The sequence below is a fragment of the Amblyomma maculatum genome, chromosome 10 (assembly GCF_055883805.1).
Source record: "Amblyomma maculatum isolate TAMU_Amacu chromosome 10, ASM5588380v1, whole genome shotgun sequence".
NCBI lineage: Eukaryota > Metazoa > Arthropoda > Arachnida > Ixodida > Ixodidae > Amblyomma > Amblyomma maculatum.
Window position 1 is genome coordinate 14,317,264 of NC_139353.1, and position 18,721 is coordinate 14,335,984.

At 45.8% G+C, this 18,721-nt stretch overlaps 1 protein-coding gene across 1 annotated transcript; it reads left to right on the forward strand.

Moving 5' to 3' along the window:
- The first annotated feature begins 271 nt into the window (after nt 1-271).
- Nucleotides 272-9,870, forward strand: LOC146175647 (ipis-1-like). Its single transcript, XM_084580854.1, has 7 exons — nt 272-450; nt 2,343-2,565; nt 3,087-3,238; nt 6,436-6,744; nt 8,070-8,235; nt 8,972-9,079; nt 9,685-9,870. The coding sequence occupies exons 1-7, from the start codon at nt 272-274 to the stop codon at nt 9,868-9,870; spliced, it is 1,323 nt and encodes a 440-aa protein (XP_084436980.1).
- Nucleotides 9,871-18,721: the final 8,851 nt, after the last annotated feature.

The window sequence follows — 18,721 nt, forward strand, 5'->3', positions numbered from 1 at the left end:
AGCTCTAGCACATGCGTTTAGCTCGGCGAGAGGGCTTTTAACGATAGCTCGATATAAATAACGCGGCAATTAAGCTTGGGAATGCCCTGGATTCGGTCCTCAGTTCGCGTTTGCTAGCATATAGAGTTTTCACCTGTCTATTTTCTTAAAACGTGACACGTCACTCATGCTTTCCAGGGTTGCTACAGTATAGATGTCCACTTTATTTACAGGTCGGGGTAGAGTACTTAAAGGTAAGAAAGATTGCACCAAGGAGGTCATGTTCAGCCGAATGAGGCCGCTCCAGCGGGGGCAGGTCAGCGATGATGACTTCACCGGTGGCGACGATGAGGACGATTTCCCCAGCACTCCCAACCGTCGCCTCATCGAGCGACATGAGTTTTCAACTTCGGAAAATTACCGCCTCTTCATGGCGGACATGAGCCGCTTCAAGTACGGCAGCGTTGGGAAGTAAGGAAATTACTGTCAAATCTTTAGTTCCTGCACAGTACTTTAAAGCCATGCATTTGAAATTCCCCTGGGGCGTGTCAAACACACATACTTATACGCACGCATGCACGTATGTACTATCGGCGTAATATGAAATGAAAATAGCACAGTGCGTGAAAAACGGTCCACTCAAGGTCAACTCACGGCTATACAGCCGCTTACGGCAATTAAACTGCGCTGCGCAAGGTATACAATCTCTAGAAAGAATGAATGTGGCGCTACAGTGGCGCAACAATTAAGGAAATGAAAGCAACAGAAAACAAGCAGAACAGTCGTAAACTAAAACAGCACAGTCAGACTGCTGATTCATATGACTCCGATAGTACACACACACACACACACACACACACACACACACACACACACACACACACACACACACACACACACACACACACACACACACACACACACACACACACACACACACACACACACACACACACACACACACACACACACACACACACACACACACACACACACACACACACACACACACACACACACACACACACACACACACACACACACACACACACACACACACACACACACACACACACACACACACACACACACACACACACACACACACACACACACACACACACACACACACACACACACACACACACACACACACACACACACACACACACACACACACACACACACACACACACACACACACACACACACACACACACACACACACACACACACACACACACAACCCCGCCGGGGTGGCGCAGTGGTTACGGCGCTCGACTACTGTTCCCAAGGACGCGGGATCGAATCCCGGCCTCGGCGGCAGCTTTTCGGTGGAGGCGAAAAGCAAGGCGTCCGTGTGCTGTGCGATGTCAGTGCACGTTAAAGAACCCCAGGTGGTCGAAATTTCCGGAGTCCTCCACTACGGCGTCTCTCATAGCCTGAGTTGCTTTGGGACGTTAAACCCCACAAACCAACCAACACACACACACACACACACACACACACACACACACACACACACACACACACACACACACACACACACACACACACACACACACACACACACACACACACACACACACACACACACACACACACACACACACACACACACACACACACACACACAAAACCCCGCCGGGGTGGCGCAGTGGTTACGGCGCTCGACTACTGTTCCCAAGGACGCGGGATCGAATCCCGGCCTCGGCGGCAGCTTTTCGGTGGAGGCGAAAAGCAAGGCGTCCGTGTGCTGTGCGATGTCAGTGCACGTTAAAGAACCCCAGGTGGTCGAAATTTCCGGAGTCCTCCACTACGGCGTCTCTCATAGCCTAAGTTGCTTTGGGACGTTAAACCCCACACACACACACACACACACACACACACACACACACACACACACACACACACACACACACACACACACACACACACACACGCGCGCGCGCGCGAAACAAAAACAGTGGTAAGGCTGCAATTCTTTGACAAGCTTGCTTCTTCAGGTTGAATAGTGTTCTCTGCGTTTGTGTGCTATTCCAGCTTCTTCTGTTGCTGCGTGTTCATTAACCACGTTTGCATGTTGTATATCCCTGAATACTTTCCGTATTCACGTCCAGGTTAAAAGCCCCGCTGTTCGCACTGAAAGACGCCATATCCTATATAAACAGTACGAACTCTTAGAGTATATGCGAGGTACAAAGCTCCGAATTCAGATTTTCTGAGAGAAGATAGTTGCTGCCATGAAATGATATTGTGGTCTAGAGATTATAATTTGCCGCGCGATACAGAGAGGCATTCAGTTCTGCCAGATACCATCAAATTTTGCCGATCTGTACAATGACACTACTGACGCATGGCAGGTCCGAGGTTGACCAAACGGCGATCAGCGAGGGCATCGCGCAGTTCACGATCGAACTGCTGCAGAACCTGCTCGAGTCCCGGAGCGAGACATCGAGCAACGTCGTCTTCTCGCCGCTAGCGGTGGAGACCACGCTAGCGCTGCTCTACGCGATGGCCGCCGGAACCAGTGCCGAGCAGATCGCCAGCGTTATGCACGTTCAATGCAGGCCGATCGACTTGCAGGCAAGCTTCAGAAGTTTCCACGTCACTTAGCATGTCCTGGCGGGTCGCCTGATGGGGACTCCTGCTGCACTATATAGAGTACATGTGCATACGCATGACAGTGTGGATGTCGCATAAATTCTGCGCGTTCTCATTGTCGGCAGAACGACTACAACGCCGCTGTCTCATATTGCATTGATAGCGCTGAAGCGACCATCATTCACCATCCGATGAAAGACATTTACGTGTGCCTAATACCGGATTAGGCCTAACGTTTGGTAGAGCGAAAGCATTTTCTGATGCATTGCGGTTCAGTCAGTAGAACTTATAAAGTGACAGTGACCTTAATATAAAACAACCAAATGATCACAAGTAGAACTAATTTCACAGGACAGTTAGTTTGTGAAAGTAGACAGTGATAAATAGTCTTTCAGCTTACTTCATCGTTAGAGCAATTTTCGCACGATTTCCAAGAGCGAAAGCATTTTTTTTTATTAAGTGCAAACGGGTTTCATTAACGTCACTTCTGTCTATACGCGCAGGAGCACGTGTTCCATCATGCTTACACGCCTCGCTTCTACTCTCGGCCGTACTTCACGCTCAACAACCGTATCCATTTGCGTGTGCGACCGCCAGACGACGCTCGCGAACACGGCCTGCAGGCTCTGGCCAAGGCCTTCGACGTGGACCTTAAGTAGGCATCAATGCTCATGTTTTACGAGCTCTTACCAATGTCTCCGCACAAAGCATTAGTCATGATTCAAAAACTATCTTTGATTCACAGTTTTCCCCATAACAGTTATGGAATAACATTAATAATAATGTAACAAATCTCATTTTTACCAACAGGCTTATTAAAACCACTGAATAAAGGGACGAGCTTCCACCATTATGTGTGATAAACTGACACCGCAGTAATTAAAGCCCCTGTACGTCGTCCTATCGAGGCGATATCTACTTCCTCTCCTGTATCCCTTTCCCTCGATTTGGCCAAGGCGGCGGCGTCGTATATGTATTCACACAGTCTGACGACAACGCTTGCTCAGCTAGCCTAGCGGTTTATTCGACGCCAGAAGGCTATCCAAAGAACTTTAAGGCCTTGTAAAGTTTAGAGTGAACTTCTTCGGAATTGCTTAGAATCACAATTTTTCACCGACGCTGTACTACCACTGACCGACTTAAGGAGATAAAAACGTCGTATTTGTGCGCCAACGTTTCCCGTATTTCTGAATGCGGCATATCCCACGACAAATTCGGCAGGAGGGCAGTACAGTGTTTTCACTATGATACCCCGTTTTGTATTTCTTGATCATTTATGTAATATTCAAGAAAAATGAACGAGCGAATGAAAAAGCAAGGAATCTAGTGCTAAGAAGCGGCAATTTATATATATATATATATATATATATATATATATATATATATATATATATATATATATATATATATATATATATATATATATATATATATATATATATATATATATATATATTTCAGGGGCTCTCGACGGGCATCGAAAGGAATGCTCGGTGATCGTGGCCGCCATAAAGATGTGACACTACGCGGTTTGTGATGAAGGCGCATTTTGTCAGCACGGACAGAATTCCCGGCAGTGGGTGGGGGCGAGCCACAGTTAGGGCTTTCGAAAATTCAAAGAGATATATTGTACACAGCGGTGTTTAACTATCTGAAGAGACTTAGAAGGTGCAATAGACGCCCCAGTGAAAAAGCTTGAAATATTTAGACCACCTGGGATTTTTAATGTACCTTAGCAACATACAGAGTAAACGCAAATTTTGCATTTCGACTCTATCCAAGCGTGATCATCATATTGTGGTCGAGCTCAAATTATCTGGCTCGGTGTGGCACTACCAAAACCACCTAGACTACTACAAGGCCTGTGCAAGCTTATGTGACGTCATCGTAGTGAGATCATCGTAGTGAGTGGCTGAAAGTCGGCTTCACCCGACGCGGTTGCGTTTTATTTTATTCACCGCTGCTATGGAGCTACTTCTCGAAATGTTTAGTGCTAGCGATGAAGATGGTTATACTTGTGTTACCTGTGTTATCTAATATTGCCAATCTTTTGAAGTATATGAGAAGTTTGACACAATCCACCTGGCATTTATTTCAATGGCAGATATCAAGTTGCGAGGAAATTTTCACCTTGATTCAGAGTTACTTGAATAAACATTAAGACAGGCACAAAATTCATCTGAGAGCACATTTATTGCTAGATGGATAGATAAAGCTAAGAATGGTAGAGAGAGAGATATTACTCAGAACGGTGACCTTGACGACACTCGGTGTAGCTTGTCGTGAATACGAGGTCGCTTTCATGGAAGTGCTGGTCACAAAGCTGTAACGCAAATATAAAAAAGGCTGCTTAAGTTGGGAGCAGCGATTTCCATGAGTATATTAATGCAGCGAGCAGCTCACTCGACTTTAAACCATGTCATTTACTACGGCAACTACGATCACGTCCACTAGCGAAATAAAATCGTTTCCATACGAAAATGATTTAGGTTGCAAAACAATTTTGTTCCGCATTCAAAACAGGGCGGATGCTACTCCTGCATTTTGAGCCGAGTCCGACGGAAACTTGTACACTTGCGCTTTGGATCCATTGGCATAGTTAGAGCGACAGTTTAGCGCACAACAACACCCAGACATTGTAGATACCTTGCTCGCAAGCGCCTATGCAGCACGGATTAGGAACACAGCAAGCACAGGCTGAAAATACGCACACTCAGGTCGTTCCAGATCGCCTTGCTTGCGTACGCTTGCGCTCGGCGCTGCCGACCTATCCCCAGATCTCACTGTCGTAACGTAGGACTAGTGGAAAGGGGGACTGTGCTGGCCATCTCTTAGTCTATAGGTGGTGTTGACCCTACCCGAGATGCAACGTGAACGATGAAAAAGCGATAGCTATCGGCATGTTGATTAGCGGATAAATTAAAGAAATGTAGAAATAGCATCCGCTTGAGACGGAAACAGAACTACGCAGCACTAAGCTCGCGCATGCGCTGAAGTTTGCCGCGTGCACGAATGCCGGCTTATCTCCAATAAAGCCATTGTTTGTGGAAAAAAGAAAGTTAATTCCTTTAATATCTACAGGCACGTGGGCAGACGCGTTACACTGCAAAAACAAAGGAAATTACAAATAACGTAACAGACCGTAGCCTAGATATACGAACGCAAAGACTCAATCATCGTGACCAAAACATCGCCCCAGTCCCCTACACAGTCTCGTATTTACGAAGCCTTGGCCACTTCCCGGAAAATGCAGGCGATGATGACAACCGCTTTACAAATGTATATATATAGACGCTCTGGACGCAATGACAAGGAAGCACGCACGTGTAACCTTATCAACTGCAGCAGGAAGTAAGAAGTTCACAGAGGCACGTGATATCCGTCGTGATGAAATTCGTTCGGCCGATATGGTGCAGCGAGATCTAAGCCGATTGGTTTGGGTTGAGGGATTCAGCGTCCCAAAGCGACTAGGGCTATGAGAGACGCCGTAGTGGAGGGCTCCGAAAATTTCGACCACCTGGGGCTCTTTACCGTGCACTGACATCGCACAGCACGCGGGTGCCTTGCTTTTCGCCTCCATCGAAAAGCGGCCGCCGAGGCCGGGATTCGAACCCGCATCCTTGATCCTGGTCCCTTTATTAAAACGGATCATTTTACGGTTCCGACTCAATTGCGCCCTTTTGCTATGGTCCCGGAGACCATACTTTTACTGCTCTAGGCATTGGAAGTCCACGGTGTCGGCATGGTGTCAGCTTCTCTGACAATTCGGGAGCTTCCATGTGACCGGCGTTGTTCTGTACAGAAACTATACTTCAGATAGAGCAATCACAACAATGTCCCGTGATGCTTTAGGTACGTCAGCTTCGCGGAAGACGCAGCCGGCGTGCGCGAGCGAGCCAACGAGTGGCTGCAGTACCTGTCGGCGTTCGAGTGCAGCGACGTGTTTCCCGAGGGCTCGGTGAGCGACACGTCGTCCATCATGCTGGCCAGCCTGACGTACCTGCGCGCCGACTGGAAGTGGCAGTTCCGGCTGCAGGACACCGTCCGGGCAGCCTTCCACACGGACTCCATGGTCTCCCGAAATGTGGTCATGATGCGCCAGTCCGGCCGCTTTCCCATGGCCGACTTCGAGGAGATAGACGCTACGGCGCTGGAGCTCAGGTATACATCATTGTTTATTTATTTATTTATTTATTTATTTATTTATTTATTTATTTATTTATTTATTTATTTATTTATTTATTTATTTATTTATTTATTTATTTATTTATTTATTTATTTATTTATTTATTTATTTCACAACACTGTGAGCCTTTCTCGGGCTCTGACATGAGTGTAAAAAAAGTACGAACAACATAAGCTTCAAACTTTATATGCATATACCACTTAAGGATGGTGTGAGCTAACGGGTAATCCTTGGAAAGTTATAGTGAGGGCTAACTCCAGCCACAACATGTATTCTAGATCGCGCAATTCCCCGTTGCGATGTCAGTGCCTTTTTGTACATAATATGTGTGTGGCGTAGATCGTACAATTCTTTCAAATAAAGCTTTGCCTTACAATGCCCCGCTGGCCGGAACCTATTTACCAGACTGAAAGTACTTGTTCATTTGCGAGATCCGCAGCCAATTCCATTTTTCACTTTTCGACCGCATGAACGTATAGAGTCAGATGAAAATCCAGAAGTGCCAGGTGATAAGGTCCTTTGGCTAGAGGGATTAATTTTGCGCCACCTTTCCCGAAGGTTAGGAAACAACTTAAGCCTCAAATTCTTCGTGCGTTTCATATATTAGGATTTATAAGATCAAAAGCAAGCCGTATGCCAGAAAGCCCCTCTCTACCGGGGTACCTTTGACCAAGGGTGCGTGCCACTAATGTTTCGAAATCAATATCTTTGCGTAAATTACATGTCAAGTCACCATTGCCCGGGCAACAGCATTTAAATTCCTTTGTGCCTGTTGTTTATCACTGTCTCTGTGAAGTTTTTAGCAGTTACACGTGAAGAACAGACCTCCTTTTTGCGACGTGTACGGTGTGGCATGAAGTTTGAAAGCATGTTTCGTTTGCAGAGTGTGTCAGTTACCGCTCTCGAACGGCGTACGAGGCATGTAGCCGACACTAGGGTGCAAGGATCAGTTACGATCTCGAGCTCTATCTTCCTCGCAAATGTACAAAGGTTAGTAGTATGTTGCTTCGTCGTTTCGGCATCTTGAATGAGGAGCCGGGGTGAGATCTAGTGGCTGTGAAAAACAGCCAATGTCCGCCGTCTTGTGAAAGCACCCTCCATCACTATTATATACGCAGTGCTGTGCCAGCATGGTGTGCTTGGCGTTGAAGCAATTGATGCGTTCTTAAGGCAAAAATGCACATACAGATCACAGATATATGTAGACCATTTGGCGTGCCTATGTTTAGAATGTTTAGCACGCACGGGCCCCATCTCGCCGATATGCTGATTCCATATCGATATCTCATTCCGGGTCAAGGTACCGCCGCAAGGACAAGTCCATGGTTATCTTCCTGCCCCGCAAGTCTGACGGGCTTGCTCTGCTGGAGCAAAATCTTACCGCTGACCTGCTGCTTCGCTTCCTAGACGAGCTGACAGATGAGCGTGACGTCATAGTCACCCTGCCACGCTTCTGCGCCAAGCAGGTAAAGGGAAGATTTGCGCCACGCGTGAAAATGTGCGGCCATCGTGCCTTACCATCTGTACCAGAGAAATTAAACTTTTACTTCGTTTGAATTTGGCCCCCACTGGTGCCCAGCCTATATGCAACACAGTGGGGACTTCCAGCCTGGAGTATCTCACACATGCTCATTAGCATATAGTAGTAACCTACCACTGAATGTGAAAGACTAGCCGACATCGATGTATAGCCTCATTTTAACCAAATCGTTCGAATGTGTCTGCGCGGCCTAAAGGTAGCCTGTATGATTCCATCGATATCGAAAAGTCCCATAGGGTTCGATTCCCACCTTACTTTTCCATTACAAATGAACTGCCTGAGCTTCTTCCAATACAGCCACATCATGTGGCCTCGTGACGTGACACGAACCACCGACCAATCAATCCCCACCCATCTAACCTACCAACTACCACCCGCTCACGAAATTTCGCTCGCATATCCAATGCCGACGCCGGATTTTCTGGAGAGCGGGACCTCCAACGCTATCGTTTTAACAAACATCATTGTGGGGTAGGGACTTATTGATTTGCGAAAATATTTGATGATATGCGGGTGAGATGGAGGAAGTAAAGTGCATTCCTCTCACACGTGATAGTAATTTGCTTGCTGTCAATACAGATCTGCGTCGTTGCCCGTGGCATAGCTTGGCCATCAATTTGCAATGATTTTAGTGTTTCGTGGGACTCAAAACCACGGTGCAGGTGATCGATCTTCAGGAGACGCTGTCCTCAATGGGCGTCAGGGACGTCTTCACGGGCTTCGCAGACCTCACAGGCATCTCGGGAATCAAGGATTACCACGTCTCCCAGGTACGCGAAAACACGGGTCGTCCTGAAGCTTGGCGTGGTTCTGCTTGGCACATGATGATCTCCATTTTTAGCTCCGGTAGCGACATTGAGACGACATTTTACTAATAAGAGTTTATTTGTGCTCACCCGAATGAAGGGCGATGAAAGTTTTTCGAAAGTTGTGCGCGCATTCGTGACCATTAGTGTCACGCGACGTCGAGGATTAAAAAAGTTCCCGAGGGGTGAGGCGGTGACTGAAAATAAGCGTGGTAGTATTCGTCTGTCCGCTATACTCCACTGTATCAAAACTATCTTGTTTATTACGATGCCATAACTGCATTCAATGTGCATGCTTGTGACGTCACCTGAATGCAAGCCTTTTGTCATCAGAGCCACGGGGGAGGAGGGAGAGTGTGCTTCTGGGCCGTCATTGCCGTATGGCTATAGCTGTGCATCCCCATCACTGTGAATATTTTGATCGCAGCAGCAAACCGGTACGCCCCCTTCCGAGCTACTCGGCTTAGAAGCAACCATTCGCCATGGGCTGTAAACTTTTGACACATGCTGTTCTTTTTGAAAGACAATAGGTGCCCCTCTCACGAACCTTCCGGTGACCTCCGTTGCAGGCGATGCACTGCGCCGTCGTCTGCGTCAAGGAGAAGGGCCAGAAGCTGATGACGTCCGAAGGTGGCAGCGAACAGTTCTGCATGTTCACGGTCAACCACCCGTTCATGTTCTGCGTGGTCGGAAGGAACCCGGATGCCATCTTCTTGATGGGTTCGGTCCGGGACGTGCGGCTGCCTTACATTTGACCGCGCGGCACGTTCTCAGTGGGGACCATGTGGAGCTCAGTACTATATCGGTGGTATTAATGATCGAGCTTATTGTATGTATTGTGTGAACTACTGAGCAGCCGGGATGACCCGTCTGTTTTTTATAGTAAACAATGTTTGTTCACGGTGGCTACATAGCGCCTGATCACTGACACATGCGATACGAGTCGGCTCCATAGTCGGCTCTATTTAATGGCCTATGGGCGGCCAGCTGTGAGAGAGGATTCTTATCCTTTGGATACAGAACAATAGTTATCTGCAAATGGAGACTCTATGCTAGGTTGGCAAGTGCAGTCCCCCCATAGGTTTTGTAGTGGATGTCATGTTAGACGCATCTGCCAAGTCTACTATGTCTTACCGTTGCAGATAGCAGTAGGTTCATTTAGCTCAAGTTCACTCGAAACATTTAACTTATGTACGAAGTAAGTTATTGGATCAAAACCTGCAGTCACGGGACGCTCCCGTGAATACTATAAAGTTACTTCGGTATGTACGCCGTGCAACTCCGGAAGATGGGCGCGCTCAGATTTAGCCCTTAATTCGAAAGTTAGGCTGTGTTTCCGCTTAAATAACAATGTAACGAGGTGCATTGAAATGGATCAGAAGCTTAAGCACCTGGAAGGAAAAAAAAATGCTGAGAATGGTAGCGGCCTCATGCATAAAGAACAACTTAGCAGTGTTTAAAGTTAACTCATTTATTTTGGCGAGCAGGGTGGACAGGACAAAAAAAAAACGTATTCCTTTAACTGCACAGAAGACGACAGGTTGCCCGCGAATGACAACGCTTGTTACAACGCGTACAGTCATATCAGCTCCCTTCGACATTGTTTGCTTTACTTAGGCGTACCATACTTACTACTTTTCGTCAGTTCTCTCTGTTTTGTTTCTTCACTTTTACTACGGCTTATGCACGTCAGCACATCCTGGGTACTGGTGTGCACGGCCTCTGACACTATTTGGAAAAATGATACAGTTGTGTTATTTTGAGAGTTGTGCCTTTTTTAAATCAGCTTTGATTGTCATTACATGCATAAATAGCCCAAGTTCGATTAAACAGGGAGTGAAGAGAGATTACAACTAGTCCCAGTTTTTTCGCACCTCAGGAACGAACTTGGCCCCGGCAAGTTCATATACCCTCTTACAAAGCAATTAACTGAAGGTTAACATTTTCTACACAAGAAGGTGGTAACTAGAAGAGTGAAGGGTAGCTTAGAGCTGCCATTCAAAGGGAACATGTCAATAGAGACGCCTGCCGTTCTCGTTGGTTCGCTAACGTCGTGTGGTGTCCTTTGAGTCTTTGCACTTGTAGTACTGGGTCGATTTATGGATTCCCAGTTCGCCCACGTAGACAGCTGCCATGCAGACACGTAGCGGCTGCGGGAAAGAAAAAAAATAAAGAAAACAGCAATGCAGACTCGAAATAAACGTCTCTATTATCGATTAAAATCGAGAAGTAACAAAAGCTAGACTGGTGGAATAAATATTTCACCTATCAGCAAAGCAAAAAGGAGCACCCTTCAGAGCTCTGTTTCAGCGTCCGAGAGAATATGTCCATAATGCTTTTTAAGAAGACACGACTTAGAGTTTGCTGTATCGCAAATCTCAGCTTTAGCCAGAGCTCAACAAGTTGCTACAATCATCACCATAGCGAATAAACAATATTTTGACTTACCAGACGTGGTTTCTATTGGTCCTATAGGCTTCTTCGCAGAACTTTCTGCTTGGCTGTTTGTGCCGCAAGGTGTGATATAGAAGTCCTGACATTCGACCGATGGTACTTTGTAGTGTTTAAAAGTTGTTTCAGCGTTTAAAAAGTGGCGTCTGCTAACGTTCACTATCATCAGCGGTCGGATGTGCTCAACACGAGAGGAGAGCGTCTATCACGCAAAGTTGAAAACAATCTTGATTGACGCTTAGTGACCGCCTAAGACTTGACGCAATAGTGTGTGTGTTTTTTTTTTCTTTCTAAGGATCGCTATGAGGACACCTGCACTTGCAACTAACGACATACAACGGAAGGGGGGGGGGGTGCAGTCGTCGGAGACTTCAGCTTGGCTACCAAATGAATGCCAAATGGGAAGCTAAATGGTATGACGTCACTCTCAACTCCGTACAACGAACGGTTGAGTCACAATTGTGATAAGAAATCACGTGCGTATTTTTTTTTTCGACACATTTTTTTTTTCTCAATTCTGGGTTACGACACTGCGATGCTTTTTCGAATGAACCACCAGTATATGCCATCGCGTAAAAACTATACTACTTGAGATCCCAGCTATAGCCGGGAGTGCGTTCATTATGCGAACGCGTTGAATACGCGCGTAATTGTGGCGTACACAGAAAGAGAGCTCCAACAAATTTCTGGTGACCGAAATATGAAACTAGATCGTGTGTGGGCTTGTATGCTTGTTTATTACTCGAACGATTAAGTTTATCCGTCTGCTTGAAACATGCTCGGGCGATGCATATGCTTTCACACTTATCAATAGACATTATCGCGCGCAATGTTTCGCGGGGTATGAGAAAAAAGGTATAAACAATCACCATAGCAAACACGTAAAAGGTTTCCTGCAATTCAGTTGCTGAACTTTTATACCAGGTCACAGTGAAGAACATCCGTATTGGGTGATTTATTTTATTGTCTCTCCATTCTTACTCCATGACAAGAAATTGTAAGTAAATTCACGGCGTGTAATTGGTGTAATTTAATTAATTTTTGTGTATAATTAGTAATGTCATAACTATTTTTGACCTCGTAATGCAGCAATTGAATCACCTTTCAGTAATTTTTTGGGAAGCGAAGGCAATTACTGTCAAAATTACTTTTAGTAACACTGCAAACCTGCTGTTTGTGTCTGGGAAGCTTTAGTACCAGCCTGAATTATGATGCGTCACGTGCCTCAAAATTAGGAGAAATGTGCGAATTGCTTTGGCCAACAAGCCAGTGCAGTTGTACACGCGGGCGAGTGGCGACGTGCGCACTATAGCCGCCATCTTGGTACTGAGAAAAGAGAAAGCAACAGAGCTTATGGCGCTTGACACGAACGCTGACATTACGCGATTTTGCCCTTTTTTAGCAGCATCCAAGGCTCTCAGAGAAAGCTTTTCATCATACCAAGACGAGTTTGCCCTGAAATGCACAAGTAGAACATTTATTCAGTATGGTGGCGGACACCGTATGTTCAAAGCAGGGCATCAACTTTGAAGCCCACTTTGAAGCTCACCCTTTCCTGCATTGCTGTAAATTTCAAAAGTTTGAAATGATTGTAGGAGCTGCGCTCAGTGTATTTTTGCTTGTGCGAATATTAGACGTAATTTAAAGTTATTTGTAACGCACTGACTGCTTTTTGCTAACAGTAACTAATAGTGTAATTTAATTATACTTTTCAAAAATATTTTTGCCGTGTATGTCATAAGCCTAGCAAGAGCGTCCAGTCGATTAAAAAGACACTGTGCTTGCTGAAACCAGAACACCTCCCCTCCGTGCACTGCGTAGCGCTTTCGGGCAAGGAATCCACCCTGTCAGCGACATTCGATCCGGTCGGCAGCAGTGTTTATGCGGAGATCAGGTTCACGTGCGCTTCTTGGCGCGTGTCCGGGGCGAGCAGTCGCCCAGCTATCTTTGGATTCTGAAGCGCCACGTCACTGCTCTTGAATGACGCAGTTCTCTTCATTGGAAAGAAATCGCTACTCAGGAGCGGGATTAACGCTAAACTCTCGCGTAAGTGCTCTTCATGGATGATCAAAGCCTTTCTAATTGGACCGTGTTCTGCGATGTCAATGCGCTCTCAGTGCACGTTAAAGATCCCCACGATGGTAGAAATGTTTCATGCCCCTCCATTACGGCATCTATTTCTTCTTTCTTTAACATTCCCTCCGTTCGCTTACGGCACGATTGAAATTTTACCCAGTAGTGAGACAGTTGCCACTATTCAGCAGTGCTGTGGGCGAGAACATTACCTCTTCAACCTTCAACTTGCATCGGCGGACACTGCGAGCAAACACACGAGTACTGCCTAATCACAAAAGGAATTACGTTAAACAAATTTGAATCCGAAATATACCGAGCTCAGACATTCTTCGCTACAACAAATTGGTTCTTTCAAAAAAAAAAAAAAAAAAACCCGACCAGATATGGACATTTAAGATTAACAAATGCAATGCGTAGATAATAGAGGCAGGGTTGTCTTCGCAATAATGTTTGAGCGTTATCACGCAGCGACAAGCTTTAAAAGTTAAAGTGGAGCTTTCTGTACCCACTCCCCAAATAGTCAGATTACTTGTAAACACAGATTATGAAAAAGGCAGCGTGCTACGTGAAATATCTCATTGCTCAATTGTTCCGATTGGCGGGTGACGAAGCCTTGTGGGTTTCTGTTAGGAATGTGCGAGTAATTTGTGCCACAGTAATTTTGTGTCTCCATCTCAGGACGTGTGGGCAACAGTTCACTGCTTGAGCTCCGTAAGTCAAATGCACCGTGCGCGCACCCATAGACATTCTCACCTTGTCGTCCTTCGCAGCACACGCGTCTCCTTCGAAAATAGTTGTTCTCGTATCACAGACGGACTCTTTCGCAGTGAACACCGTCCAGAGGGTTGTGTCATTGGCCATCTGCACAGGAATGAAAACCTGTACGCCCCGGCGCTCAGCACGTATACCACCTGACGTGCGTCATATGCTCACGCACCTGTACACACATGTACATGACATCGAATTAAATAATACGCGACAGATTGCAAAGGCTAGTGAGGGAGTATTTGCTTGCTTAAAGAAAAAAATATTTCTGCAATGAAGTTAACGTCTTGGGATGAGGTGCGACTGAGACATTTCTGCGGCATGATCTAAGGGGTAAACCAGTTGGCCAAGGTCACGTACCACCAGTCGATTTCTCCATTTCTCTACTCATTAAGTTCTAATTTCTTTCTCTAGCTCGTATCGCTGGCATAAACATTCGCCTTCCGTGTGGTTAGTACAGCCAGTCTAACTGGGCAGAAAAGACCGAACGCTTCAGGTACGCAAATAACACGATAACATCAAATATCCCGTTCTATACAGCAAATCCGGCGTCGGCATTTTGAGCATGAAATGACAGCCATGGCTCTGGCAGGTGACATAGCCGAGCACTGATTGATCGATGAGTTGCCACGTGCTATCCCAGCGTTGAGAAAAGCCTCCACCTGGGGTGCTAGTTTAAGTTTGAAGGGTGGGATAGGAATCAACATTCAAGGGCTCTTGGATTCCGAATCAGGCGCCCTACTCCCATAGAAGTAGCCTAGCTATAGGCCATGCAGACATGGCTTGGTTAAAGCGGGGCGTTGTACCTATGTCGGGTGATGCCCTGAGGCAATAAATATCATTCATAAAAATATATATATACCAGGTGATCACTTACAACCAGAACCTAGGCAGCGTAGTAGCTTATAGGACTACGAGATAATAAAAATGTGTGATAAAGAAGACACAAATTAAGAAACTACATGCACGTGAATGATGAGCTGCAAAGGCAGCCGCGCACGGGAAATATTGAAACTATCGCGTCATACGATTAAAGGCGGAGCTTAAGTGTCTTAGTCAAGGGTTCGACAGAATCTAGCGAAGGGCAAACAATAGTGACTGAAGAAAATGCACACTCGCCAAGTACTAAAAAAAAAAAAATTGGTTTAAGACGACGTTTCAGGACCCCTATAGGGTTCATTTGTTGTGATCAGGGTCCCGAAACGTTATGTTTTAAACCATTTTTTTTTTTCAGTACTTGGCGAGTGTACGTTTCTTCGGCCATCAGCTTAAGTGTCTCTGGTAATGTTTTTACCCCGTCTTACTGCCTGTGAATATTTCCGCTGTTCATCGATGTCCCATTTCTCTCTAAATAAATTTTGTGCAAGCGTTTATTTCTTTCAGTAGTATTACTGCAAAGAATGCGTAGCGTCGTCTAATGAGAAATCACAATACAGCCGAAGGCAAGACGCAAACTCGAAGCACACTCCGAAATTTATCCCTAACCTGAAAAATAGCTAGGAATACTACGTGGGCTCTCATGGAAGTAAACCGGTTGGATAGTGAGTTGTGAGGAGACATGTCATCCAAGGGGTGCCATGCAAGGCAACGAATAATAAACGCACATGAACAAAACATCTCAAACTTGATTTACGATATAAGAGTTATCAGAAATGCCTGAATCACATAAGGTTGTTGACGCTGCCCTAATATGCAACTCTGGTGACAAATATAAGAGCAGCAGATTGATAAAGTGAATGCCCAAAGCATATACCAATGCATTCGAAGCATCGTATAAAGAAAAAATTAGCTTTAAAGGTTGTGTACATAGCGCATAGAGACGTTACAGTTTTATGGTTCACTTTACCACTATTTACATGCTTACATAAAGGTATGCATCCCTTCAAAATATTTTTATTTGCTTCAATCTTATAATTTTTTTGCTCAGATGTGTGTTCTTAGAAGCTTGAATTAAACCACTAGATATTATGCTCTTCCTCCTTTCTGCAGTAGCTTTTTCTCATTTTTTCCCCTTAATCTCCGCGCCTCTGTAATGGCCTGCCCGGGCCTTGCGGTACAAAAAACGGAGATATAAAGGCACACAAAGCATTTTTCTGAAATAGTACCTTGAAGTATATGTCCAGCTTTAATTTGCCTTTTCGATGTTTACTGAATTGCCAAACACTTTCATTATTATAGCATACCAGTTTACGCTATGTGTGATATTTAAGCTTTAAATTCACATTTGTACATTTTATTTAAAGGTGACTGCGAAGTTGATTTCTTCTTATTTAACTATCCCAAAAAAGTTGTCCGATTTTTGCAAGATCTGATCGATCTCCAGCCGCAGAGCGGGAAAATACGAAGAAATGTCCCAAACAGCAGGGCCAGTATGCATGCGCAGAAGCGGGCGGGGACCGGATTTCATCGACATGTGGCAAGGCATATAGGTATATTGTTACGATGGGCGATCGCGAGGTCGAGAGACGACAAGAATGTTTTTGGTGACGTGCTGGATGACAACGAAGCTGAAGTTAAAGCGTTGGAGAGAGTATTGCGCTGGTCTTCTGGAGGTGTTCCTGACTATGGAGTGTGACTCTTGCAGCTCCGGAACGCCCCGTAAAAATATGTTAGGCAAAACCTGAAGACGCCTCAATTCTAGGCTTAAAGGAACACACACACACACACACACACACACACACACACACACACACACACACACACACACACACACACACACACACACACACACACACACACACACACACACACACACACACACACACACACACACACACACACACACACACACACACACACACACACACACACACACACACACACACACACACACACGCACGCACGCACGCACGCACGCACGCACGCACGCACGCACGCACGCACGCACGCACGCACGCACGCACACACACACACACACACACACACACACACACACACACACACACACACACACACACACACACACACACACACACACACACACACACACACACACACACACACACACATTATGAAGAAACACAAGCGTGTATCGTGTACTGTCATGCCCGTTCCAAGAAATTATCAAGCCTTCAAGAAAATCCTCAAGAATTCAGCAGATTTACAGTCGACATCAACACCAGATATTTGGACACGCGTTTGATTTAGAGACACGTTTTGTGCGCCATGTACCGGCGCTGTGCATCAGTGGGCCACCAGTCAACGTTTTATACAAAGAAATGACTGCTTTGTGTGCTTGATTCTCCATTTATGCCTCTTTACTCTCAACAATATTCATTTGAAGGTTAGCACTGGGAGTTGTCCCTAACTCACGCCTTCGTTAGTTTGCACTGTAACAATTCCAGAATACTTTTCCCTCAAATCCCATTTGATATATATCCAAACATGCCCTCGGAACATTTGAATTGAAAATAAAAGAAGAAAAATATTGCAAACCTCCCGCTGTCGAAGTGGTACGTCGCGGAATGTGTAAGTGGCCCCTGATTTTTCCGGCCGCATGCAATCTCGCTCGTGTGCCCAATTGCAACGCGAAAGTGTCCTGTAACAGCAACGCACACGCACCCTGATCTTCATTGCTTGGACGTCCACGAAGACGTCGAAGTATGCGTTCCTGACTGAGCCGTGAGCTGTAGCGAGGTTTACCAAGTCGTAGTACCTGCTGTATTCGGACGAGTTCAGGTTGACGAATCGGGCATCGTCTACTGCGGCAGTGAGCACAGCGAGCGAAGGATGCCACGAAGTACACGCTGCCAGCGCCAGGGCAGTGCCGACGGATGTAAAAGCCACACGCCAGGCGTCCATTTGTACTCCCGGTCCCGATTGGGTTCTCGAACCGACTCCCTTGGGGCCCCATAACCACAACTATGACCTCTCTAACTGTTCCAGAAATTGGGCATTAACAAACTGTCACGCCACCTGGCCATCCTTTTAAAAATGAGCAGTGGAACGAGAAAACAAAAGTTAGAATGTTACTGATAGGTAAGTGGCCAGCTCACAGAGCCTACTGTAAGAGTTTACGCCAGTTTCCCACCTTGTGGAACCAAACTTCCGGAAGCTGCATAAAACGGTTTAATTCGATCGTAGCTGGACACGGTAAGAATACATTAGTGGGTATAAAGAAATGCGAAGTTTTTTTTCTTTTTTTCAGACTAAGTTGCGGAAGGTGATGATCAGTGCTTATACGCTGTGCAGAGCAAATGACCTTACTCTCTCCTTGCTAACAATGCTGAGTGAATTTTCGCTTACAGTCTGCTTGAAGTGCGGTACATTAATTCGCTGTCAAAAGTAAAAACCGCAGCTGGTTTGCCCCCTAAG